This window comes from Staurois parvus, unplaced genomic scaffold (assembly GCF_062004578.1).
Source record: "Staurois parvus isolate SC_StPar_1 unplaced genomic scaffold, SC_StPar_1.0 ptg000017l, whole genome shotgun sequence".
Lineage (NCBI taxonomy): Eukaryota > Metazoa > Chordata > Amphibia > Anura > Ranidae > Staurois > Staurois parvus.
In genome coordinates, this window is record NW_028317813.1 from 18052711 (window position 1) to 18075496 (window position 22786).

Below are 22786 nucleotides of genomic sequence, written 5' to 3' on the forward strand. Positions count from 1 at the left end.
TAGATTCTTTTCTATTTGTTTCTGAAGAAAATATAGCACATTACAGTTATCTTTTCATTTGTTTGTCCACATAAAAGATATACTTTATCCTTATTGTGTTTTTTTTTTCTTGCTGTAAAACAACAGAGCACAGTGCAGTTTTGATCCTGTTGGTTTCCATTTATTTACAATGTAATCAACAGGAAGCAGGTTACAATGCAATCTCTGAGTTCATTCAATTTTCAGTTTGTTTTAAATCATTTCAAACCTGCATTAAAAAAAACTTTGAAAAGAATATAAATAAATACAAACAGAATGACAAAGGAAACCGTGATACTTTTAAAATCATGAGAAAATATCTGAGGTTCAGGTAGATACAAAACAAGTGTAATCCAGTAATGTTTTTCACATACAGCTAGCAAAAATATCTGAAAATCTCAATTTATACAGTTGTGCTCAAAATTTTGCATACCCTGGAATGTTGTGCTCAAAGGTTTGCATACCCGGGCAGAAATTGTGAAATTTTGAAATTGATATTGAAAATATGAACTGATCATACCAAAAAACTCTTTTATTTAAGGATAGTGATCATATGAAGCCATTTACTATCACATAGTTGTGTGACTCCTTTTTAAATAATAATAACAGAAATCACCCAAATGGTCCTGATCAAATGTTTACACACCCTGGAATGTTTGGCCTTGGCACAAACACACAAATTGATACACACAGGTCAAAACGGCAATTAAAGATTTATTTCTCACATCTGTGACTATTTAAATTTAAGTTAGTGTCTGTGTATAAATAGTCATTGAGTTTTTTAGCTCTCATTTGGATGTACTGAGCAGGCTAGAGCCATGGGGAGCAGAAAAGAACTGTCAAAAGACCTGCGCAACAAGGTAATGTAACTTTATAAAAATGGAAAAGGATATGAAAAGATATCCAAAGCCTTCAATGTGCCAGTCAGTACTGTTCAATCACTTATTAAGAAGTGGAAAATTCAGGAATGTTTTGACACCAAGCCAAGAACAGGTAAACCAAGAAAGATTGCATCCAAAAATGGCCAGAATTGTCCGGGATACAAAAAAAAACCCACAGGTAACCTCAGTAGAAATACAGGCTGTGATGGAAAATGACAGTGTGGTTGTTTCAAGGAGCACAATTCGACGATACTTGAACATAAATGAGCCACATGGTCAAGTTCCAGAAAGAAGCCTTTACTGCACCAATGCCACAAAAAATCCGGTTATAATATGCTTGACAACACCTTGACACACCAAACAGCTTCTGGCACACTGTAATCTGGAGTGACAAGGCCAAAATAGAGCTTTATGATCACAACCATAAGTGCTTGAAGAGGGGTCAAAAAGGCCTATAATGGCAAGAATAGCATCCCCATTGTGAAGCATGGTGGTGGCTCACTGATGTTTTGGGGGTGTGTGAGCTATAAAGGCATGGAGAATCTTGTGAAAATTGATGGCAAAATGAATGCAGCATGTTATCAGAAAATACTGGCAGACAATTTTCTTCTGCACAAGAGCTATTCATGGGAGGATCTTGGACTTTCCAGCATGACAATGATCCTAAGCACAAGGCCAAGTTGACCCTCCAGTGATTACAGCAGAGAAAGGTGAAGATTCTGGAGTGACCATCACAGTCTCTTGACCTTAATATCATTGAGCCACACTGGGAAGATTTCAAACGTGCTGTTCATGCAAGATGACCAAAGACTGCTTGACCTGGAGCCATTTTGCCAAGATGAATAGGCAGTTATACCACCTGCAATAATTCAGGGCCTCACTGAGAACTATTACAAAAGACTGCATGTGGTCATTGATGCTAAAGGGGGCAATGCACAGTATTAAAAACAAAGGGTATGCAGACTTTTGAACAGGGATCATTTAATTTGTTCACATGTTGCCATGTTTTGTTTTATGATTGTGCCATTCTGTTATGACCTACAGTTGAATATTAATCCCATAAAAATTAAAAGAAATGTGTTTTGTCTGCTCACTCAAGTTTCCTTTATAAATTATATATACATTACCAATTTTCCAAGGGTATGCAAACTTTTGAGCACAATTGTATAAGCTACTATAGTCCGAGGCAGAGCAAGACTCTGGGAGAGGAACCAACAAGGATCTATTGCTGGGCACTTCTATTGCTAGGCAATATGCTGATGGAAACATAGAGTAGATCTTATCAGTGCACTGTGTCTCCTTTATTGTCCAATCATAGAGGTAGTACTTGGACCAGGCTGCACTGCTTAACTTTAGCAGAGTCTACAAAGTAGTTTCTCTGCCTACAGCACAAAACTGGTTGAACAGACCAACACATTTTTAAGTAAAAATATATTTAACTTTTTGCCTGGAGTTTTACATTTGTAGTGAATTAGCTTAAATGTTGTTTTTCACCTACTCATAATCCTTCATCTAACAAATGTCCCAAAATAGTTGATAACTAAGGAAGTAATGAATTACTTACCCTCCAAAACAGGATTTGATTGCAAAAGTTGGTCTTTCACTTGATTTACGTCTTCTCCTTTTCCGCACACAGCCGCTACATAAGACATCACCAGCTTACTGGCCTCTGTGAAAGTAACCTTATTTAGTGAAATGTGTTATGTGTAAGATGAGAAAGTGGAGCTATGCTTTAAAGAAACTGCTTAGCTCAAGAGCAGCTCCCCTTTTTCCATATTTTAAGAGAAACAATGTCAAACAAGCATATTATTTTTACTGGCCTCTGTGAAAGTAATAGGACATAATTTAGTAAACATATGAGGTTGAGAGTTTAGCATCATTCTTTGGGCATACACATTTTTAAAGGGTGACATGTTACCTTGGGGGTTGCTGTTGATTTGAGTCCCCCTATAGTCCTGCACAGCCTCCACACAAGCCTGCATTCAAAGTCAGAAATCAGTCCTTCAGCTTTTGTTTTGTTGCTTATTGAGGGGATTTAGAACAGGGATAGTGTAAGGGGGTATAGGATGCCCAAGGGAACTGACAACTGCGGACAAACTTCTTGGAACTATTTACAAGCTCCTCTTCTGCAACACATCTCTGTTGGAGAGCTAGCCAGAATCTCCACAATGTATCACCCTAGACCCTAGATGAAATTCTCCTGTTAACCTAGCAATCTGGAGGTCTTTTCCTGAGCAGGGGATCTGGCTCCTGTCCCCTTAAGATAGGTGAACAGTCACTAGTAGGGGCTAATCTGGTTTCCCACCAGAGTGCTGCTTCCCATATACGCCCAGGGGGTGCAGGTGTACTCACTCAGATCCTCTCCTGTACCTATTGTGGGTTGGCTGCTGCTACTAGGCCTATCAGCTGGGCTGCTCCTTCCCTGCCATACAGGTGGTCCTCGCTAAGGGGGCCAGTGAGTTCCGATTTTTCCTTCTTCCAGCTCCAGGCTCTCAGGCAGGCCCCATCCCACTAGGTCTCCTGGCAGCCTCCTTCCTCAGCCTCACATCTTCCACTCAGCTCTCCTCTCCTTCTTCCACCCGAACTCTCCTGCAGCTGAGCAAGCTCCAACACTTTTAAGGGTGTCCAGCCCCTTGCCAAACACTTGTTGGGGATTGGCTAGGACCCTTCAAGAGTGCAGTCAGCCACTCCTCAGATCCACCCACTGCCTTTTAGGCCTTCCTCCAAAACCCTTAGAACAGGGGGAAATTCCAGAGAGGCTGACCTGCAGAGCCTCTCGGCCCTGACCACAGTTTGACCCCTCAGGCTATTTCACCTGAGCTGCTACTCAGCTCCTGTCTAAACATCAGGAGTCTAGCTCCCCCTAGCTAAACTAGGAGGGTGATACACATGTAGGAGAGAAGTTATAGAATTGACTTGGTAGGGAAGCAATTAATCACTATTCAGGCTAAAGCAATTGCTGCAACTTTGCTAAAAGCAGAAGGACATGTGAATTTACCCTAATCTGAGCTATGTGTTTTCTCTTGGTTTACAAGCAAACATTCTTCCTGCAGACCTTAGTCCGTTACTGGGCATCATCACTGTTTGGTGTCAGGGATAATCATGCTTATTCAGCACTGGATCTGGCCTGTGTCTCCAGCTTTATCCCTGTATGCCCTTTACAACGTTTTCAGTTTAAGTCTCCACATTGCTAACCTACCCTGTCCATGGGCCACACATCTGTCTGCTTTTCTTTCTGCAGATGCATGAGCTGTTGCCAGTGGAACAAACAACCTGGAGATACCATGCAGCTAAATCTGTACCTCCTTGTGAGTGTTCCTCTTGAAGACCAGGTACCCCTTAGATGCCGTGTTCTGGAGGAGCCTATGCCTAACTCTACTAAAGCTCAAGACTCATTTGCCAATAAATCCTTTCAGCAACTTACTTTACCAACCCTAAACCATCAAACCAAGATCAACTGTCCACAAGATACTTGATTAGGAAACTGGCTTAAATGAACTACTTTGGTTCTTTGGTGTATTTTTTTCAGGAAGTCAGCTGCCAGCTTAATGGCATTCACTCGAAGACAACCACTCCAAAGGCCGATCAAACCATATCAGCATAAAAATTAGGTTGAACATGATAAGCTATGCCCTTTGTTTTAAATGTACTTACTATGTTACTGTGGTATTTGGATTACTAAATAATGAAATCAGTAAACAAAAAAACTGTAAAGGCAGATCAGAAACATATTGGGTAACAAACTTATTAGAAGCCAAACAGGCTGTTGATTGGAAATACAATTAAATGCAGGCATTGGGTGGGAAATAAAAAAGGGCCATAAGTATACTGGCTATGGTGAGGGCTCAGCACAGACTCAACTGTTAAATCCCTAGTACCATTTTATAAGCACATCAAAATTGTATAGATTTCATCAAATTTATTTACCAGTTTTTCCAGCACCGCTCTCCCCTGTGATTAGGATACACTGGTCCCTGTCACGGTCACGCAGCGAAGTGTATGCCTCATCAGCCAATGCATAGCTGTAAAAAGGGGAAAAGTAAACAATATTAGCTCATAAGTTCAAGCAATTGTGGATACATAACACTTTATGTTTCTTAAATACCCATTTATACTTGAACTACCAATGAGTATGTGAAAGTATGTGAACCCTTACCTTGTAAAACAACCTATTCTGTTTCAAATAGATAAGAAAGGCAAAACATTTGTGTGTATGTTAAAAAATATAACTACCCGATTTTGTATTTTTTTTAATAAGTGATCACATAATCTCTGTTCTTAGCTGCATTAGGGGCTTGGAGAGGCGGGAGTGGAAACTGCAGAGGGTGTCAGCAAGAGGCAGAGAAACAGGAGTACACTGATCTCCTCGGTGAATGGCTGTGCAGGGGGGGATGTCAACACAATTCAGACCACTGGAGGCAGGCTATCCTCCCAGCACAGCCAGAAAACTAACCACACTGAGAAGGATGTGCCTAGTGTGGTCAGTTGGCCAGTTTGGAATAGGAAAACAGGCTTACTGGCAGGATCACCAGGTATTTTACACAAAAGACATAATGCAAGAGAACGGGATAAAAGTACATGGTACAACAGACACATATCAGGAATATGTAACAAACACTTTAAGATGAACAGCACCAACAATGGTTAACACTGAAATTTTTATTAGACTTTTCTGTCAATGTGTTTTAAAACAGAACTAAACCCACTGATTTAACTGTTTCCCAAAACAGTTACATTGAAGGTATGACATGATTGATAGCTGCCACTGTTGCTTGTGTTCTCAATAGAACTGTCAAGCAATCAAATAGCTGGTGTCATAATTGATTACATGTGTAGCACCATTGCAACTGCAGATCAAACAGAGGCTAAGATGGCAGCTTTCATGGCTGTAAATGATAGGAGGATTAAGTTCCACTTTAAGAAATTACAATCTGCCTACCAGGCGTGGACTGACAACTCATGGGGCCCCCGGGCAATAGGGGATCATGGGGCCCTGTGTCCTCACCAACACCCACAAAAGCCTATGAAAAAGCCAATGAAAGGTACCAGGGGCATCTCATGCGGCCCCCTACTGCCCCCGGGCCCTCGGGCAGTGTTCGAATGGTCAGTCTGCCCCTGCTGCCTACAAAGATGTGTTCAGTAATATTGATTGATCTTGTTTTCTCCCTACCCATTTAGGACTCTAAAGTAACAAATCCAACTCCCTGCATGTAGCTTTGGTAATGGAATGTAACACATAAAACAACAAAGTGTGCCTTGAACAATCCTTATGATAACACCAATTACCCCTTGATAAGGCAATGGGATAAAGAAGGATAACATGATATCCTCGTGATATAATTTCTGGTAATGAATTATATTTAATGGGTTAATTCACCCATAATTGTTTTTTCAGTGTTTGGCAGAAGCTAGAGAGTTAAAACACCTGACCTGACAAATGCTTCCATCTCTAAGGAACTCTGTAATGAGAATCTGTGCACTTGGGTTCCTCAGTCTGCACATCCTCTGTTGCCATAATGAGGGATACCACTGTTCCTGTTTGATTTTTATAGGATAGATTACACAATGGGAAGTGATAGCATATGCATAATGTCAGAGCTGAAGTGTTCAGTACAAATAAAGCTAGTCTCCATCTCCAGCTCCATCATTACCTAAAATATCACTCTTGGTTGGGCTGACACTAAAAATAAATACTTTGTTTTAAATGATCATTTGTACATAGAATGCAAAAAAGATCTGTAATGAAACACACACACACACACATATACACACATATATATACTGTATATATATATATATACACACACATACACAGTGCCTTGAAAAAGTGTTCATACCCTTTGAAATTTTCCACATTTTGTCATGTTACAACCAAAAACGTAAATGTAGTTTATTGGGATTTTATGTGATAGACCAACACAAAGTGGCACATAATTGTGAAGTGGAAGGAAAATTATTAATGGTTTTCAAAATTTTTTATAAATAAATATCTGAAAAGTGTGACATGCATTTGTATTCAGACCCCCTGAGTCAATTCTTTGTAGAACCACCTTTTGCTGCAAGTCTTTTTGGGGATGTCTCTACCAGCTTTGCACATCTAGAGAGTGAAATTTTTGCCCATTCTTCTTTGCAAAATAGCTCAAGCTCTGTCAGATTGGATGGAGAGCATCCGTGAATAGCAATTTTCAAGTCTTGCCACAGATTCTCAATTGGATTTAGGTCTGGACTTTGACTGGGCCATTCTAACACATGAATATGCTTTGATATAAACCATTGCATTGTAGCTCTGGCTGTATGTTTCGGGTTGTTGTCCTGCTGGAAGGTGAACCTATGCCACAGTCTCAAGTCTTTTGCAGACTTTGACAGGTTTTCTTCAAAGATTGCCCTATATTTGGTTCCGTCCATCTTCCCATCAACTCTGACCAGCTTCCTTGTCCCAACTTAAGAAAAGCATCCCCACAACATAATGCTGCCGCCACCATGTTGCTTGGTGGGGATGGTGTGTTCAGGGTGATGTGCAGTGTTGATTTTCCGCCACACATAGCATTTTCATTTAGACCTAAAAGTTCAATTTTGGTCTCATCTGACCAGAGCACCTTCTTCCACATGTTTCCTGTGTCCCCCACATGGTTTCTCGCAAACTGCAAACTGGACTTTTTATCGCTTTCTTTAAGCAATGGTTTTCTTCTTGCCACTCTTCTATACAGGCCAGATTTGTGGAGTGCACAACTAATAGTTATCCTATAGATAGATTCTCCCACTTGAGCTGTGGATTTCTGCAGCTCCTCCAGAGTTACCATGGGCCTCTTGGCTGCTTCTCTGATTAATGCTCTCCTTGGCCGGATGGTCAGTTTAGGTTGACAGCCATGTCTTGGTAGGTTTGCAGTTGTGCCACACTCTTTCCATTTTCAGATGATGGATTAAACAGTGCTCCATGAGATATTCAAAGCTTGGGATATTTTTTTATAACCTAATCCTGCTTTAAACTCCTCCACAACTTATGCATGACCTGTCTGGTGTGTTCCTTGGCCTTCATGACGCTGTTTGTTCACTAATGTTCTCCAACCAACATCTGAGGGCTTCACAGAACAGCTGTATTTATAAAGAGTATAAATTACACACAGGTGGACTCTATTTACTAATTAGGTTACTTCTGAAGGCAATTGGTTCCACTAAATTTTAGTTAGGGGTATCAGTGTAAAAGGGGGCTGAATACAAATACCACTTTGTGTTGGTCTATCACATAAAATCCCAATAAAATACATTTATGTTTTTGGTTGTAACATGACAAAATGTGTAAAATATCAAGGGGTATGAATACTTTTTCAAGGCACTGTATATATATGTAATTTTATATATGTTTTGACTGGCAGTAGAGGGAACTGGCAGAATATAAATTAGAATGTGTCTGGATGACTGACTGGAGCTCAGTAATGCAGCTCAATAGAGAACAGTGAAGCCTAGACTTCTGTAAATAGTGAGTCAGTCACTGAAGTGATATAGATAGAGGCAAATGTTACTTGAACGTTTTACAGGTTGTACAGATTTACTGGTGAAGATTCTAGTAAAATCACAATGTTGCACATGAGTTGTCATGCTTTAATGGAAATTTTAGTGCACACAATATCTGATTTACAGTGAAGACAGCAGTCCATTCCAGAATAAAATGAAAATAGGAGACTTACTTTTTACTGGAATCTCTTTTTTTCTCTGTATTGATGCAATTACCACTACTTAATGGCCAGTTCCAGTAAACCAACGTCTGTCTATATTTGATCATCTCGTACTTCAGAACTTCCTAATCAAGCACAATACAGACTGCTTAGCCAGAACTAAACACCCTGTATTGATTTAGCAGAACCTCCATGAAGCAAATTTAAAAACACCATGTGGAGCTGACATTTCAGTTTTGAAGTGAATGTACTGTATATAATCTTGAAAAAAAATGAAACGTCTTTGGAAAACTTTCACTGATTAAGCTCACCCACATTACTGATGGACACAATCCTAATGGCGCTCTGCAAGCACTTTGCAGTCCCTGTATTCTGTGCATTGCACACTCCTCACCCCTGCACTCTGCAATTTGTACTTCTGAGCCCTTCACGCTGTATATTGCTCACTCCTGCACCCTTTGCATTATACACTCCTGAGCCCTGCATGATAGATACTGTGTTGTGCAAAATATAGTACTGACCACTGCACTCTGTATATTGTGCTTCATTTGGCATACTTCTGACCACTGCACTCTAAGTATATTATATAGTCCTGAAGTTTTTCATCGGCTATGTGCAGAAAAGCATATGTCATTAAACTTAGCTTTATCTTTTTAAACTTATCTTTAAAAAAAAATGAGTGTGTTGAGATTTGAACACGGCATATGAATGCTTTGTCTACAGTGCGTATGCTCAAAAAATGTTTCAGTACAGAGCAGAAAGGTGTGTAAAATTATGTCTTCTAAATATTTTATGTCATATGTGTTTGCTCTATAATTGGTATTTATCAAATGATTCCCTGACAGAGCTGATGGGTTGTCGCATTATAAATATACAAAAAATAGATATAGGATTACATTGTAGGCAGATATAAAATTTTTAGATAGCTAAGCAAATACAGAAATAAGTTTTGAAATGTACAATACCTTCTTGGATGTGTTTCTGTCATTATGATCAATCTTCCAGTGTCAGGAGGGATTCTTACCAAAGCTTACCTCTTTTTGCTGGTCAAACCCATTTTTTGTCATCATGTGCTATACACCACATTCTGACCCTTTAAGTCCTGGTTCACACATATGTGAATTCAGATGCATTATGAACAGCACTGATTCACATGACAGGCTAGATAGCATTTGTTCCTATGTAAGTGGTCCACATAGATGCAATGCAGATGCAGGGCATTTTGAGTGCGGATGCAAAAACGGTCTGGTGCGAGTTTGCAACGATGCATTCCAAAATAGCAAACCATAAAAGTTAGTGAAGTTTGGAGGAGATAGTTGTTCAGATAGGAGTGCGAATCATATGCGTTTTTGGCAGGGCTTTTGCATAGAAGAGGATGCAAGGGCTTTTTGCATAGGGGAGTATGGGGGAAATAGAATCACACCTCCACTGAAATTGCACACAAACCTCAATATCATGCACACTGAACCGCATTGTGAAATAGCATTAGAAAAGTAGGCCATTTCAGAAAATTGTTATGTGTGAACCAGTGCGAAAATTGTCCTTTGTCAAGTTCAAAATTTGAGAGGTATGTGAATGCCTTGTAGATAGCAAAGTGCTGTGTATCTTGGAGAATTTGGGGGTGGGGGAGGGAAGAGCTTTTATCTATTTTCATCCTTGTTAAATCTTAATGCTACTGATGTCCTCCAGCTTCATTACAGCCTGTCCCTGTACAGTTGCTGTCTGCAGTTGTTTTGTTCATAGGCTTCTTTTTTTTTTCAAAAGGTGACAACAATGTTTTGTGCCTGGGCAATGTGCATCCACACATCAGCTTATCATGTCCTTTGGGAGAGCAAGAGGCAGGGTGATTTATAGAAAGGAGATTGTGGAAGACAGGCCCAGAGCATTGTAAAATTATAACACAAAGTGCCCAAACAAGGAACTTTATATCTGTATCACCAGTTGTTATTTTAACCATTTAAGGACCGCCCTATTGCAGATATACTGCTACAGGGCGACTGTGCTGTGCAAAATCACATATAAATATCCAGGTAGGGGGCTTGTACACCTCCCTACCCATGCTGTCATTGGCTCCCAGAGATGGCAATCACTGGGTCCTGGCGTAAACAACATAGGTCTCTCTTCTGTCAGCAGGGATGTGCTGCTTTCTATCTCTCTGCAAAGCAGAGAGATAGAAAGCAGCACATCCCCTAGTAAGACAGCAGCACATCCCCTAGTAAAACAGCACACAGTAAGTACAAAACTACTGTTAACCCTTTGATCGCCCCAGATGTTAAATCCTTCCTGCCCAGTGTCATTATTATAGTGTCAGTGCTGTTTATTAGCAGTGATCACTGTATTAATGTCACTGAAGATGTCAGTGGCAGTTAGTTTCCATCCAGTCAGTTAGTGGCAGAATGCCCGTCGCAGTTCCGCAAATCTGCTATAAGATTACTGCCATTACTAGTATAAAAATAAATAAATATATAATTTTAAAAATTCCAGTATATAAGCTGCCATTTGTAGGCACTAGAACTTTCATGTAAACCAATTAATACACACTTATTGGGATTTTATTTAACATGTAGCAGAATACATTTTGGCCTAAATTTATGAAGAATTTTTTTTTATTGGATATGTTTTATAGCAAAAAGTAAAAAATATAGTTTTTTTTCAAAATTGTCGGTCTTTTTTCTTTTATAGGGCAAAAAATAAATAAATGCAGAGGTGATCAAAATACCGCTAAAAGAAAGCTCTATTTGTGGGAAAGAAAGGACATAAATTGCATTTATGTACAGTGTTGCATGACGGTTAAAGTAATGCAGCGCCGTATCTTAAAGAATGGCCTGGTCATGAAGGGGGATGAATCTTCCGGAGGGCAATAATGAAATCTGGCAATTAAAATAAAAACAATGTTTCCAAGTGATATTATCATGTTAAAGCTTATTTGAGATTTTAGTGGTTGGGTTTACAAACTATGCTTGAGCTATCCTGGATTTGCAGTGCTAAGCTTCACTTTCTTATGCACTCTACCCGTGTGCACAGATCTGTACAACTAAATATTCTTTTACGTAACAATATCTGTCCTCAACAACTTATTAATAGTTATCTCTTCATTTGTCAACCTATTAATTGTTTTTTTTTTCATTATACCTTTTAGCTTGTTTAGAGCTATAGCTGCCAGAAGTGATTGCATGAAAAAAATCTGACAGGCTGGTTGTACTGAATTGAATGACTGATGAATCGACTTCAGTACAACCTAATAAATAAGTACCTAATAAAGTGGCCGGGAAGTGTATAATGGGCTTCCTGCAGCGTCCATGTCCGGATTGCTTATCTTGACCATTATCACTCACCTGCATATACCTATTTGTACATATGTTATCTGTTCTTTTAACACCAATGTCCACTATGTAACATGATATCTGACTATGTAAATAATGTCTTTTTGAGAAGATTGTTTTGTGCAAAATATATTCAACAAAAATAGTTTTTTTTTAAAATAAAATAACACAGAAAATGACCTTTAAAGGGCACTTGTCATGAGAACATGCTGCCATGGTTGACCACCTGTTGAAAATGCTAGATGTCTGGCTGCCTTTGGTGCCAGTACTCTTTCATGACACAAGTAAAGACTGAATTGGTTTACTATTGTGCTGTGAATACAGGTTTAAATATCAGGTCTCCAGTTATGAACAAGGCTGAATAAGTTAGTCGAATTACTTAGTGCAGGGGTGTCCAACCTATGGCCCTCCAGCTGCTGAAGTACTACAAGTCCCAATATGCCTCTGCTTCTGGGTGTCTTGCCGGTTGATGTCAAAGTCTTGGGACTTGCAGTTCCTCAACACCTGGAGGACAAAAGTTTGGACACCCCTGACTTAGTGGAAGGGCACTCCTACTTCTCTAGTACAGATATGGTGTGCAACAGACTTTCAGTAGTAAGTTATATGAAAGCATAGTGCAGAGCAAAGCAAGTGCAGAGCTGGTAATGGGCTGTCTCTTTAGCCAGCCCTGCATCCACAGCACACACTGAAGAATGGAAGCATTATGAATTTAAAATATAAAGGCTGAAGTTTGTTCACCCTCATGCATTCTATGCATGAATGTAAAAAACCTTCAGTGTGCAGTTCCCCCTACAGCCCCCCTAATACTTACCTGTGCTGATCTTGATTCAGCGATGCACGTGAGAGATTTAGCTCTTCCAGGTCTCTCCTTCCTCATAGGCTCAGACACAGCAGTGGGAGTATAACATGTTTTGTTAATTTTCAAAAATGTACCTTTACAATCACTTTAATGTTTGTTCCCCCCTAGTGAGATTTTCTGTGCAGTAATTTGCATTTCCTAAATGGCCTTAAAGTGGAACTAAAATTCCCAGTATACTCACCTCCACCTTCCAGCGATGAGGAGGTTACATCCCCCGCTGGCTGCTCTTATCTTCTCCCCAGGTCCTGGGTTTTTGGCCTCTTGATTGGCTTTTGGGGGATGACATCCTCCTGAGCATGCGCATGGGAGTCAGTTATTCTAGCTCAGCCAAAGTGTGCCAGGAACGCAAACTGAACTGCACATACGCAGCTCAGTGAACATTTTGTAGAAGGCAGAAAAAATTGTTTTATTGCAGAAGAGACACAACATGTCTCTTCTGCAATAAAAAGCTGCTCGCAGTTTTCTAAAAGTTGGGTTTAGTTCAATTTCAAGGTATGCCTGTACTTTAAAAATCAATTAACTATTGTAGGATTCTGAATGATTGGATAATTTTATTACTCTTGCTTTATATGTGTACGGCTGTGCTTAAAAATCTGCACAAGCTTGTCTGGTAAGTGTGTAGTTAATGTCTGAACCATCAGCAACTTCCTATCTATTCACAAGGGTATGAGGGCAATGCTGGCCAGACATCACAATGAAATTATGCAGAGAATTTTATAGATTGACGTTGCAGTTTTTGAGCACTTAGTCTGTGTGAGACAGCAGGTAATGGACGCTCTAATGGATTTAGCCATTGGCTGAGACAGTTAACGTTAACTGGTAAGCCTCGTGTGCCCCTTTATCCTGGGCAACATGCCAGAAACTTAGTAATTCAACAGCAACCACAAGTAACATAATTTCTGTATCCTGGGAGGTATATCCAGAAGAGGGAGTTGATTTCCTTTATAGTGCCTGGGAGCAAAGAGCTCTGCTTATCTGTGGTCACACCAACCTTTCTTCATCCCTGCTAAAATGGCAGCAAGAATTTCAATATTTAATCGCAAATAATATTAAAATAGTACTACACCTCTTCCTTCCAGCATGGACAAAGGTAAAGCACAGATGGAATATTCACTGATATAGTACTGCATTAAAAAATACCCCAGTTTCACATGGTTCCTTCCAGATTAGCTCACATGATCCCTGGACACACGGGACTTCTGAGGACATCAAACCACTTGAGATGTTCTCCATATTTGGTGTACCTGCCCACTGCTTGGTTGCTTCTGGTATAGGGTTTATTTACTTTTCGCTCTGAAGTTGAATCTCAACTTGATGGTATATTCATTAATGAACAATTGACTAGCATCCTCACTAATAATGACAATATTGTCAAGCCTACCCCTAACACAGGTGGTCAGACACTATAGCTAATTTCTGTGTTCTTCATCTATAGCAGCCCCCTTTTCCATAAGGCAAGGCCTACTTGTACTCGGTTGCCCCCAAGTCTTATCCACAATGCTATAGTGCCTGGCCATAACGCCGGGGCAGACACGAACTGAGCAAAGCAAACAGGTACTTGCGGTTGGCAGATAGGAAGAGTGGTTCAATGACAGTCCAGGTACAAGGCAGGGAAGGTTCAGAATAGTCAGGGTCAAACTGTAGTCAAAAGGCAGGCAAAGGTCAGAGAATAGTCTGATATCCGATCGGAGGTTGTCAACAAGGGAAACCAAACAGCAGAGCAGGATAGGCAAACAAGCAGCATATGTAACCAGTGCTATCACAAGCATGAAACTGCAGGCTTGACTAGCTTAAAGTAGAACTTTGGGCAAAACGTACTTTTTCATTTTGCATAGAGTGAAGGAGAGTTATAACCCCGTCAGATGTTTTCGTCATCTCTGTCCCATTGCAGAGATTTCCCTATACTTTTTGTCCCACAGCCAAACAGGAAGTGAATTGAAATCTTTGCAAATTAAGGAAATTTCTTGTGGACCCCTGGGTCACCAGAACTAGTATCCCCATTGGAACACTATTTCCCCTTTATTACCTTGCTGGGGACAACCCAAAATGTGGGATTTTCTTTTACTTTCACATTCAATGATAATGGTAAACAGGACAAATAGAGAGCGGGAATCTCCCTAACGGGGGCACAGGCAGAAATAAAAACCTGACGTGTTCTAATTCCTCTCCACTATCCAAAACTAAAAAAAAAAGTTTTGCCTTTAGTTATACTTTAAATCAGGTTTGGTCTCCACCCAGAGACTGGTCGCATCAATCACCTTGAAGGTGGATAGACAGAAAGGGATGCATCATAAAACCAGCAGCTGTCAAAGAACAGGAGCGGTTACACGTTCCTGACAGATACATTTCCTAAAATTTGGAGCACATGGCTAGCATCTCGACACCCAACAATCCCCGTGGCATAGTTGGCTGCAGGATAAGAGGCTTCCTATTGGTCAGACACCCCCTGCGTCATACCCCTCTCTCTTCTTCCCTTTTCTTCCCTTTCCTCCTCTTTTCCAATACTTTCTCTTCCTCTTTTTCTTTCCTCTTCCTTTTTCTTCCTTCCCCCCCCGCTTCATACTTGATATCTTGATCATGGATTGATGTCATGTTAGCTACAAAAGTTAACTTATCGTTTTGGCCTCATGGCTTATTTTTTCTCTTATGCTTACCACATTGATTGTATGTAAACAGTACTGTACTGCAGTCTGTATTTCATTTGATGTAACTGTTACTTTGTTAACTCCATGTGTGCACAGTTTATGCGCATCTATCTGTACACTTTATTTATATCTCCTTTTTTACAAAAATCAATAAATATATTGAACAGAAAAATACTCCAGCTTCATCTCCTTCAGAGAGAAATTAAACAATATTTACATCATATCTATTCTACCTCATGTTTACAATGGGGAAATTCCCTACACCTACTTGTCACAGATGTGCCTACTAACAGTACCTTTTTCCATATGTTGTGGCAATGCCCCATAATCTCCTAGATTGTAAGCTTGAAAGAGCAGGGCCCTTGAACCCCTTGTGTATTGTTTTTTGCTGTATTGTCTCATGTTCTGTCCCCCACTATAATGTACAGCGCTGAGCAAACCTTTTTGGCACTATATAAATACTGTATAATAATAAAAATAATAATAATATGAACATTCTGGTCAGATACTTTATATTGGTTTTTCTCACTTCTCTTATTTTTTTTTGTATAATTCATTTATTTAACAAAGGTTAGTCAAATTGCAAAGGTAGACTTGATACAAACAGTTGTACTAAAAATACAATGCTTCGCCATGCAAAAATACATTAACTTCTAGGTGAGTATTACAGTAACCAAACTTCAATAGACAGTATAGTACTGGAACGTGTCCAAGAAACAATCACTAAGAAATATATTATGGACAATAAGATAAGGTAAGATAAGGTCCAATGGTACACAGTATTATATGCAGTGACATACACTGTGACATATTGTATGCCTAACAATCACTTATTCCAAGTACTAAAAAGAACAATGAGGGTAGAGAGAGGGATGGAATGAGGTAAGAAATAGCTAGGAGCAGGAGGACCTGCAGATTGGGAACCAAGGTGCCACTTTAGGGATGGGGGGGGGGGGGGCAGAGGGAAGAAGGGGTAAGAAAGGGGCAGTAGGGAGGAAGGGGGGTGGCAAAGGGAGAGGGAGGAAAATCAATGGGCACCACTCTCCGGAATGGGTGGCTGAGGGGAGGTAGGGGATAACTGGGTGGTGGATATCTCACTGAGGTAGGCAACCATGTATATGAAACAGTGCCAGGGTCTCCTAGTTTCAGTGAACATCTCCCCTGTGTTGCGCAGCCTAGCTGTGAGGTCTTCTATGTCTCGTAGTTCATTAACTTTTGCAAACCAATGGAGGGAATACAGGCTTTAGCAGCATTCAGAAGATGTACAGTAAGGGAGGTCTTATACTTTTTAGCAGGTTTCTCAGTCAGGTGCAGCAGGCAGGCCACTGGGTTGTCATGTTGGTTGACTGCGGTAAGGTGCTTAATGGTGTCGTTCACTTCCTGCCAGAACGGCTGGATTTGTGAGCATTGCCAGAATATAGGAATTATAGAGCCTTCCTCTGCGCCGCATCACCAACAGGAGTTGGAGACCTGAGAATAAATATGGTGAAGCATGATAGGGAAATTATACTACCTGGTAAGGATTGTATAGCTGGTCTCCTGAACCCTCGTGGCAATGGAGGATTTTTGGGAGCAGTATAGGATTTTCTGTCTTTGCTTTGCCATGAGTTGTATGCATATATCAGTTTCCCATTTGGTAGGGAAGGATGGTACAAAGTCTGCTCCTGGATCGATCAAGAATGCATAAATCTGGGAGAGGGAATGACGTACAAGTTACCTCCATGACACAAGGTCTCGAGACTGGTGAGGGGTAGAGAGATGGTCAGAATGAGGGAGTGCGGACGAAGAAAGTAATGTACAAAAGAAATGCAGCGCTAATTAAATATCAGAAGTAAAAATCCATATAAGTCCTCAAGTGAATATTACAAGTTGCAGGAGAAGATTCTGATGTCATATGCCATCACCAGACACCCGAAAAAATGAGCTTCTTACCAGACATTTAGACCGTATAACACCGGTCAATATGCACAGTGTGATAAAGAATCAGTATGGCAGGTAGTCTTCAACAGAAATCCTTTCCCAGATAAAGGATGGTTCAAACTAAAAATATGTCCGCCGTCCCTCCAGAACGTGGAGCTTCGGCGTGTGACGTCACAACGTTCTGGATTTTTGGTTTGAAACAATTCGTATTCAGTGCTGGTTATTTTAAACTCTTGTTGTACATGGATCTTATAATAAATCTGCCAAAACTTTATTGAATTGCTGCACTATGAGTTGCCTTTATTCTTTATTCCTTATCTGAATATCGGATTGAAGTTTTTTCAAGTTTTGGAGATCTTTAAAGAGCAGGAACCATCCTTTATCTGGGAGAGGATTTCTATTGAAGACTACCTGCCATACTGATTCCTTATCACACTGCGCATATTGACCGGGGTTATACGGTCTAAATGTCTGGTAAGGGGCTCCTTTTTTTGGGTGTATGGTGATGGCATATGACATCAGAATCTTCTCCTGCAACTTGTTATATTCACTTGAGGACTTATACGGATTTTCACTTCTGACATTTAATTAGCGCTGCATTTCTTTTGTTCATTTTTGTAATACCGTCTTTTGTGTGCAAGCTGCTTTTTTGCTTTACTTGTTTTTTTTTTTTGCATTTGTAGCGTGGTTATATCTAAGCGCAGGTTTTTGTGTTTTATATGAAGAGAGTAATGTAGTTGAAGCCCACTCCAAAAGTCTAAGGTAGGGTTGGCAAGTCGAATGAGATCTGAAGAAGTTAGAGTACCCTATGAAGTTAGAAAATATGTCAGGTGACTATAGCCTGAGGTTTTCAGGTGAAGAAATTGTGGATTGTGAAGACCGGGGCAGATATCCAGGTTGCCCAAGATGGGGATCATTGGAGAGGGCTGTGTAAAGACTGATGAGTTTCGGAACATCTCCCATGAGATCAAAAGAGTGCTGCTGAGGGTGGGATCTACACAAAGCTCTTTGGGTAATGGAAAGGAAATCCAAGGCCAACTCATGGCAGTGCCCAGGGAGTTCTCCAGTTCCACGGCAACCCAATTTTTGGCTACCCCCTAACAGTGCCAGTCAAACAAACCTGGCAAGATGGGTTGCCCAGTAATATACATGAATATCCAGGAGACCCACACCCCCAAAGAGCTTGAGCAAGGTGAATCACTGCAAGCGTAGACAGGTGTTCTTGTGGGACCATACAAAACTCCTGAAAGGGGAGTTAATTCTCTGGAAGAAAGTGGAAGGAAGATGTAATGGAAGGGCTTGCAGTAAGTAAAAGAACTCCGGGAAGTAACATAATTTTGAGAGCATTGCACTGTCCAAACCATGTCAAGGTCAATGAATACCAATGCAATAAGTCTTCTTTGAACTTAAGGAGTGGTTTGAACTTGGTGAACAGTTTAAAAGAGTCCGGTATAATGTTCGTGCCTAATCGCATCCCACCTCCCTTCTGACAATACCTAATACAGGTAATCCAGCCAGATACCTCCTTGGTTATCTAGAAGATTCTGATATGCCTGGTGCAAACCTGGTCAACCACAGAGTGAGTGGTGGTTGGAGAGATGACCCACTTAGGTACCAGGCATCAGGTAACGTGTGCTCCCATGTAACATGGACCCCAAGGGTTCGGATTGAGTTTTAGAGCTCCAGCTTGGAACACAAGCATGACGTGTAAATAAGGTGCTTTGGGCCATAGGGAGTTAAAGAACTATGACCAGGATGATGAGCAAAAGCAAATAGCATATGGTCTGCATCCATGCATGTGGTTAAAGTGTGAGATTGGTAAGGGAATCAAACATGTGTCTGAAGCTGTCTGTAGGAGGGTTGCTTTGCTGCATGTGCCTGTTATGTGCTTTGTATAGCGTGGCCCACTTACATGTAAGCACCCCAATCATAGTCTTTAATTTTTCCTTAGTAATTGCTAATTTATTTTCCAAGACGCTACATCTGCAGCCCCCTCTTCTATTCTCAGGATCAAGCATGCACATTAGTCCAATACTCAAAAATTAGAAAAATTGTTCATATGCCTGATCACATTTGATTCAGTGGACAGACTAGTGATATTGGAATTTATTGAGAAGTTATCTGACCTTTATAAATGTAAACAGCCCATGGATTCATATTTTATGTGAATGCTCTTATCCTTATATACAGATTTATCATGATCATAGACACTTTTATTTTTCAAAACAACTTACATGTCATTAACTTTCCTAATTAATCTCCTGATTAATTATGTTATTATTTCTATTGCATAATAACAGCCAGTTTCTTTTCTTTCTTAGAGACTGTACATGAAGTGCAATATACTAACTACATCTATCATGTAGCTTCAGCCATCTCTTTGGTTAAACATTTTTTCTCTGAGTAAAAATGGGTGAACGTGATTGCTGTATAGATAATTATAGCTCAAGTCAGTGATCCCATGAGCCTGCTAATTAAGTAAAACTAATTATATTTACTATACTGTATGTATGGTTGTGTTATACCTGTAACTATAAGGCGAGGCACTTCTGCAAAAATAAACTGATGGAAAGGCGATGGTGGTAAGCCATGTTCATGTTAAATATTTACTTAGTTGATCACTTTGCAATGTGTATGTCTAATGGGAAATTTACCTTTCATGGCTGATATCACATCCTGAATAAGAATGCATACATAATATAATACTGGTATAGCTCATCCATCAGCACCGCATCCCAAAATACAGATCAATCAAGAATGCATACATGAACTAAGGTGTGTGTGTGTGTGCGTGTACGCCTATTGGGACATTTCCCAGAACTCCCATCACAACTAGTTAATAAGTTAAATGTAGTTCATTGTATAATACTTCAAAGCTCTTCATGGAATTATAAGCTTGCAGAGGGTGTCCATGGCTGGCTTTGTCTCACACTGGAGGTTTTCGGACAGCTATAGTTGTGTTCAAAATAATAGCAGTCAGACATCACTAACCTGATCAATCACTGTTTTTGGTAGAAATGATATTTCTACATGGCAAATAATTTGCTAGCAGGTGTAGTAGAGTAATAGAAATGTAATAGACCCAACAGTCATGACATGCATGCTGCTGATTCTGTGTAATTGATTCACTAATTGAAAGGGGCATGATCAAAATAATAGCAGTGTGGAGTTTTATTAGTGAGGTCATTCATTCTTTGAAAAACAGGTGGCAATTGTTGCCCTTATTTAAGGAAGGAAGGCAGCAAATGTACATGCTGGTTACAGTGCATTTCTCTCTGAAGTTCTGAGGAAAATGGGTTGTTCCAGACATTGTTCAGAAGAACAGCGTACCTTGATTAAAAAGTTTATCGGAGAGGGGAAAACATATAAAGAAGTGCAGAAAATGATAGGCTGCTCAGCTAAAATGATCGCAAATGCTTTAAAATGGCAACCAAAACCTGAAAGACGTGGAAGAAAGCGAAAAACTACCATTCGAATGGATAGTAGAATAGCCAAAATGGCAAGGACTCAGCCAACAATCAGCTCTAGGAAGATCAAAGAAGGTCTAAAGTTACCTGTGAGTACTGTTACAATTAGAAGACGCCTATATGAAGCCAAGCTATCTGCAAGAAGCCCCCGCAAAGTCCCACTGTTGAAAAAAAAGATGTGCTGAAGAGGTTACAATTTGCCAAAGAGCACATTGACTGGTCTAAAGAGAAATGGCGCAACATTTTGTGGACTGATGAAAGTAAGATTGTTCTTTTTGGGTCTAGTGGCCGGAGACAGTTTGTCAGACGACCCCCAAACACTGAATTCAAGCGACAGAACACTGTGAAGACAGTGAAGCATGGTTGCGCAAGCATCATGGTATGGGGATGTTTCTCATACTACGGTGTTGGGCCTATTTATCGCATTCCAGGGATCATGGATCAGTTTGAATACATCAGAATACTTGAAGAGGTCATGCTGCCTTATGCTCAAGAGGAAATGCCCTTGAAATGGGTGTTCCAACAAGACAACGACCCCAAACACACCAGTAAACGTGCAATATCTTGGTTCCAGACCAACAAGATTGACGTTATGGAGTGGCCAGCCCAATCCCCGGATCTTAATCCAATAGAAAATTTGTGGGATGACATCAAAAATGCAGTTTCTGAGGCAAAACCAAGAAATGGAGAAGAACTGTGGAATGTAGTCCAATCATCCTGGGCTTGAATACCTGTTCACAGGTGCCAGGGGTTGGTTCACTCCCCATGCAATACAGATGTACAGCAGTTCTCAGAAACAGTGCTTATACAACTAAATATGAATTAAGTGATTCAAAGGAAAGCAAAATCTTCAAACATTTTTCAGTTTATATAGTGAATGTTTGAGTTTGTAAAGAAGAATACAAACACTGCTATTTTTTTGAACAGTCTAATATTCACTTTTCTTCAATTTTGTTAGAGGAACAACACAAATTTGATATATTTTTCTTCATGTTTTGATTTGGAATAGAATGTGTAGTGTTCCCAATTCATTTGTGTTTATGGAAATAAAAGCTATTGGAAGGATTTTGAGCTTTATTCACTTTTTTCAACACACTGCTATTATTTTGAACACTACTGTATTATTGGAAATAACCTTGGACACACTTGTTTTGGGAGCCTCAAACAGGTGATTGGTGGTAGCAATAGCACAATCCACTTCAGCCTGAAGAACACATATGAACTGGAGTGTTTTTCCACTAATATGTCTTTTTTGTAAAGTTTATGTCGCATTTCTGATAAAAACTGCTTGCTGCTAAAACAAACTGATGATCAAGACTCTATTGATTGGAATTTGCTTATCTTTTGTGTACTTTGAAACAATCCAGGGAATGTGTGTCTCTACCCACGTCCTTCCCTTGTTGACTGCAACATGAAGTTTTGCTTGGGTCTATACTTACCCTATAGGCAGGTTTATGAAATACCTTATAGACATGGTAAGGGTTGTAGTAAATGCTGGCTTATGAAAACTTTAGGATAATCATGTGCAATCCTGCTTGTGTTGTTTTAAAAATTTAACTGGCTTAAAAAAAAATTGTTTCTATTTGCAGTCAGTCTACAATGCGGATAATAAGGTACAGTTTCCTCCAGACAAACTAGACAAAATACTGCTACTATTGTCACCTCAGAATGAGGTTATCTGGTGGCCCTCACATTATTGTTGACACTTCCCATGAGTATACCCCATACCCAGGATCATTGGGGTGAAGGTTAAAATAAAGCCGTTCAGAGAGAAATATGAAATCTGCCACTGCTGACTAATTAAAGCAGAACTAAACCTAACTCTAAGAAAACTATATTGAATGTACACTGAGCTGCGCATCTCATTGTGCATTCCCACCCCACTCCAACTGTGGGTGGATGACTGACTCCCATGTGCATGCATGGGATGATGTCTTTCCCACCAGCCAATCAAGGGGAAGAAAACCTGTCACCCAGAAGTAGCCCAGAAGATGACAGTA

The 22786-nt window shown here is 40.1% G+C and overlaps 1 protein-coding gene across 2 annotated transcripts in view; it reads right to left on the reverse strand.

Annotated features, from left to right (window-relative positions):
- Nucleotides 1-22786, reverse strand: part of MYO1A (myosin IA) — a 150673-nt gene that overhangs the window by 85525 nt on the left and 42362 nt on the right. For both annotated transcript variants that reach the window (XM_089681053.1, XM_089681043.1), the window contains exons 4-5: nt 4827-4921; nt 2464-2568 (exon numbers count right to left, since the gene is read on the reverse strand). In XM_089681053.1, coding sequence (XP_089537179.1) covers nt 2464-2568; nt 4827-4921 — 200 coding nt within the window. The remainder of the gene's footprint in view (nt 1-2463; nt 2569-4826; nt 4922-22786) is intronic.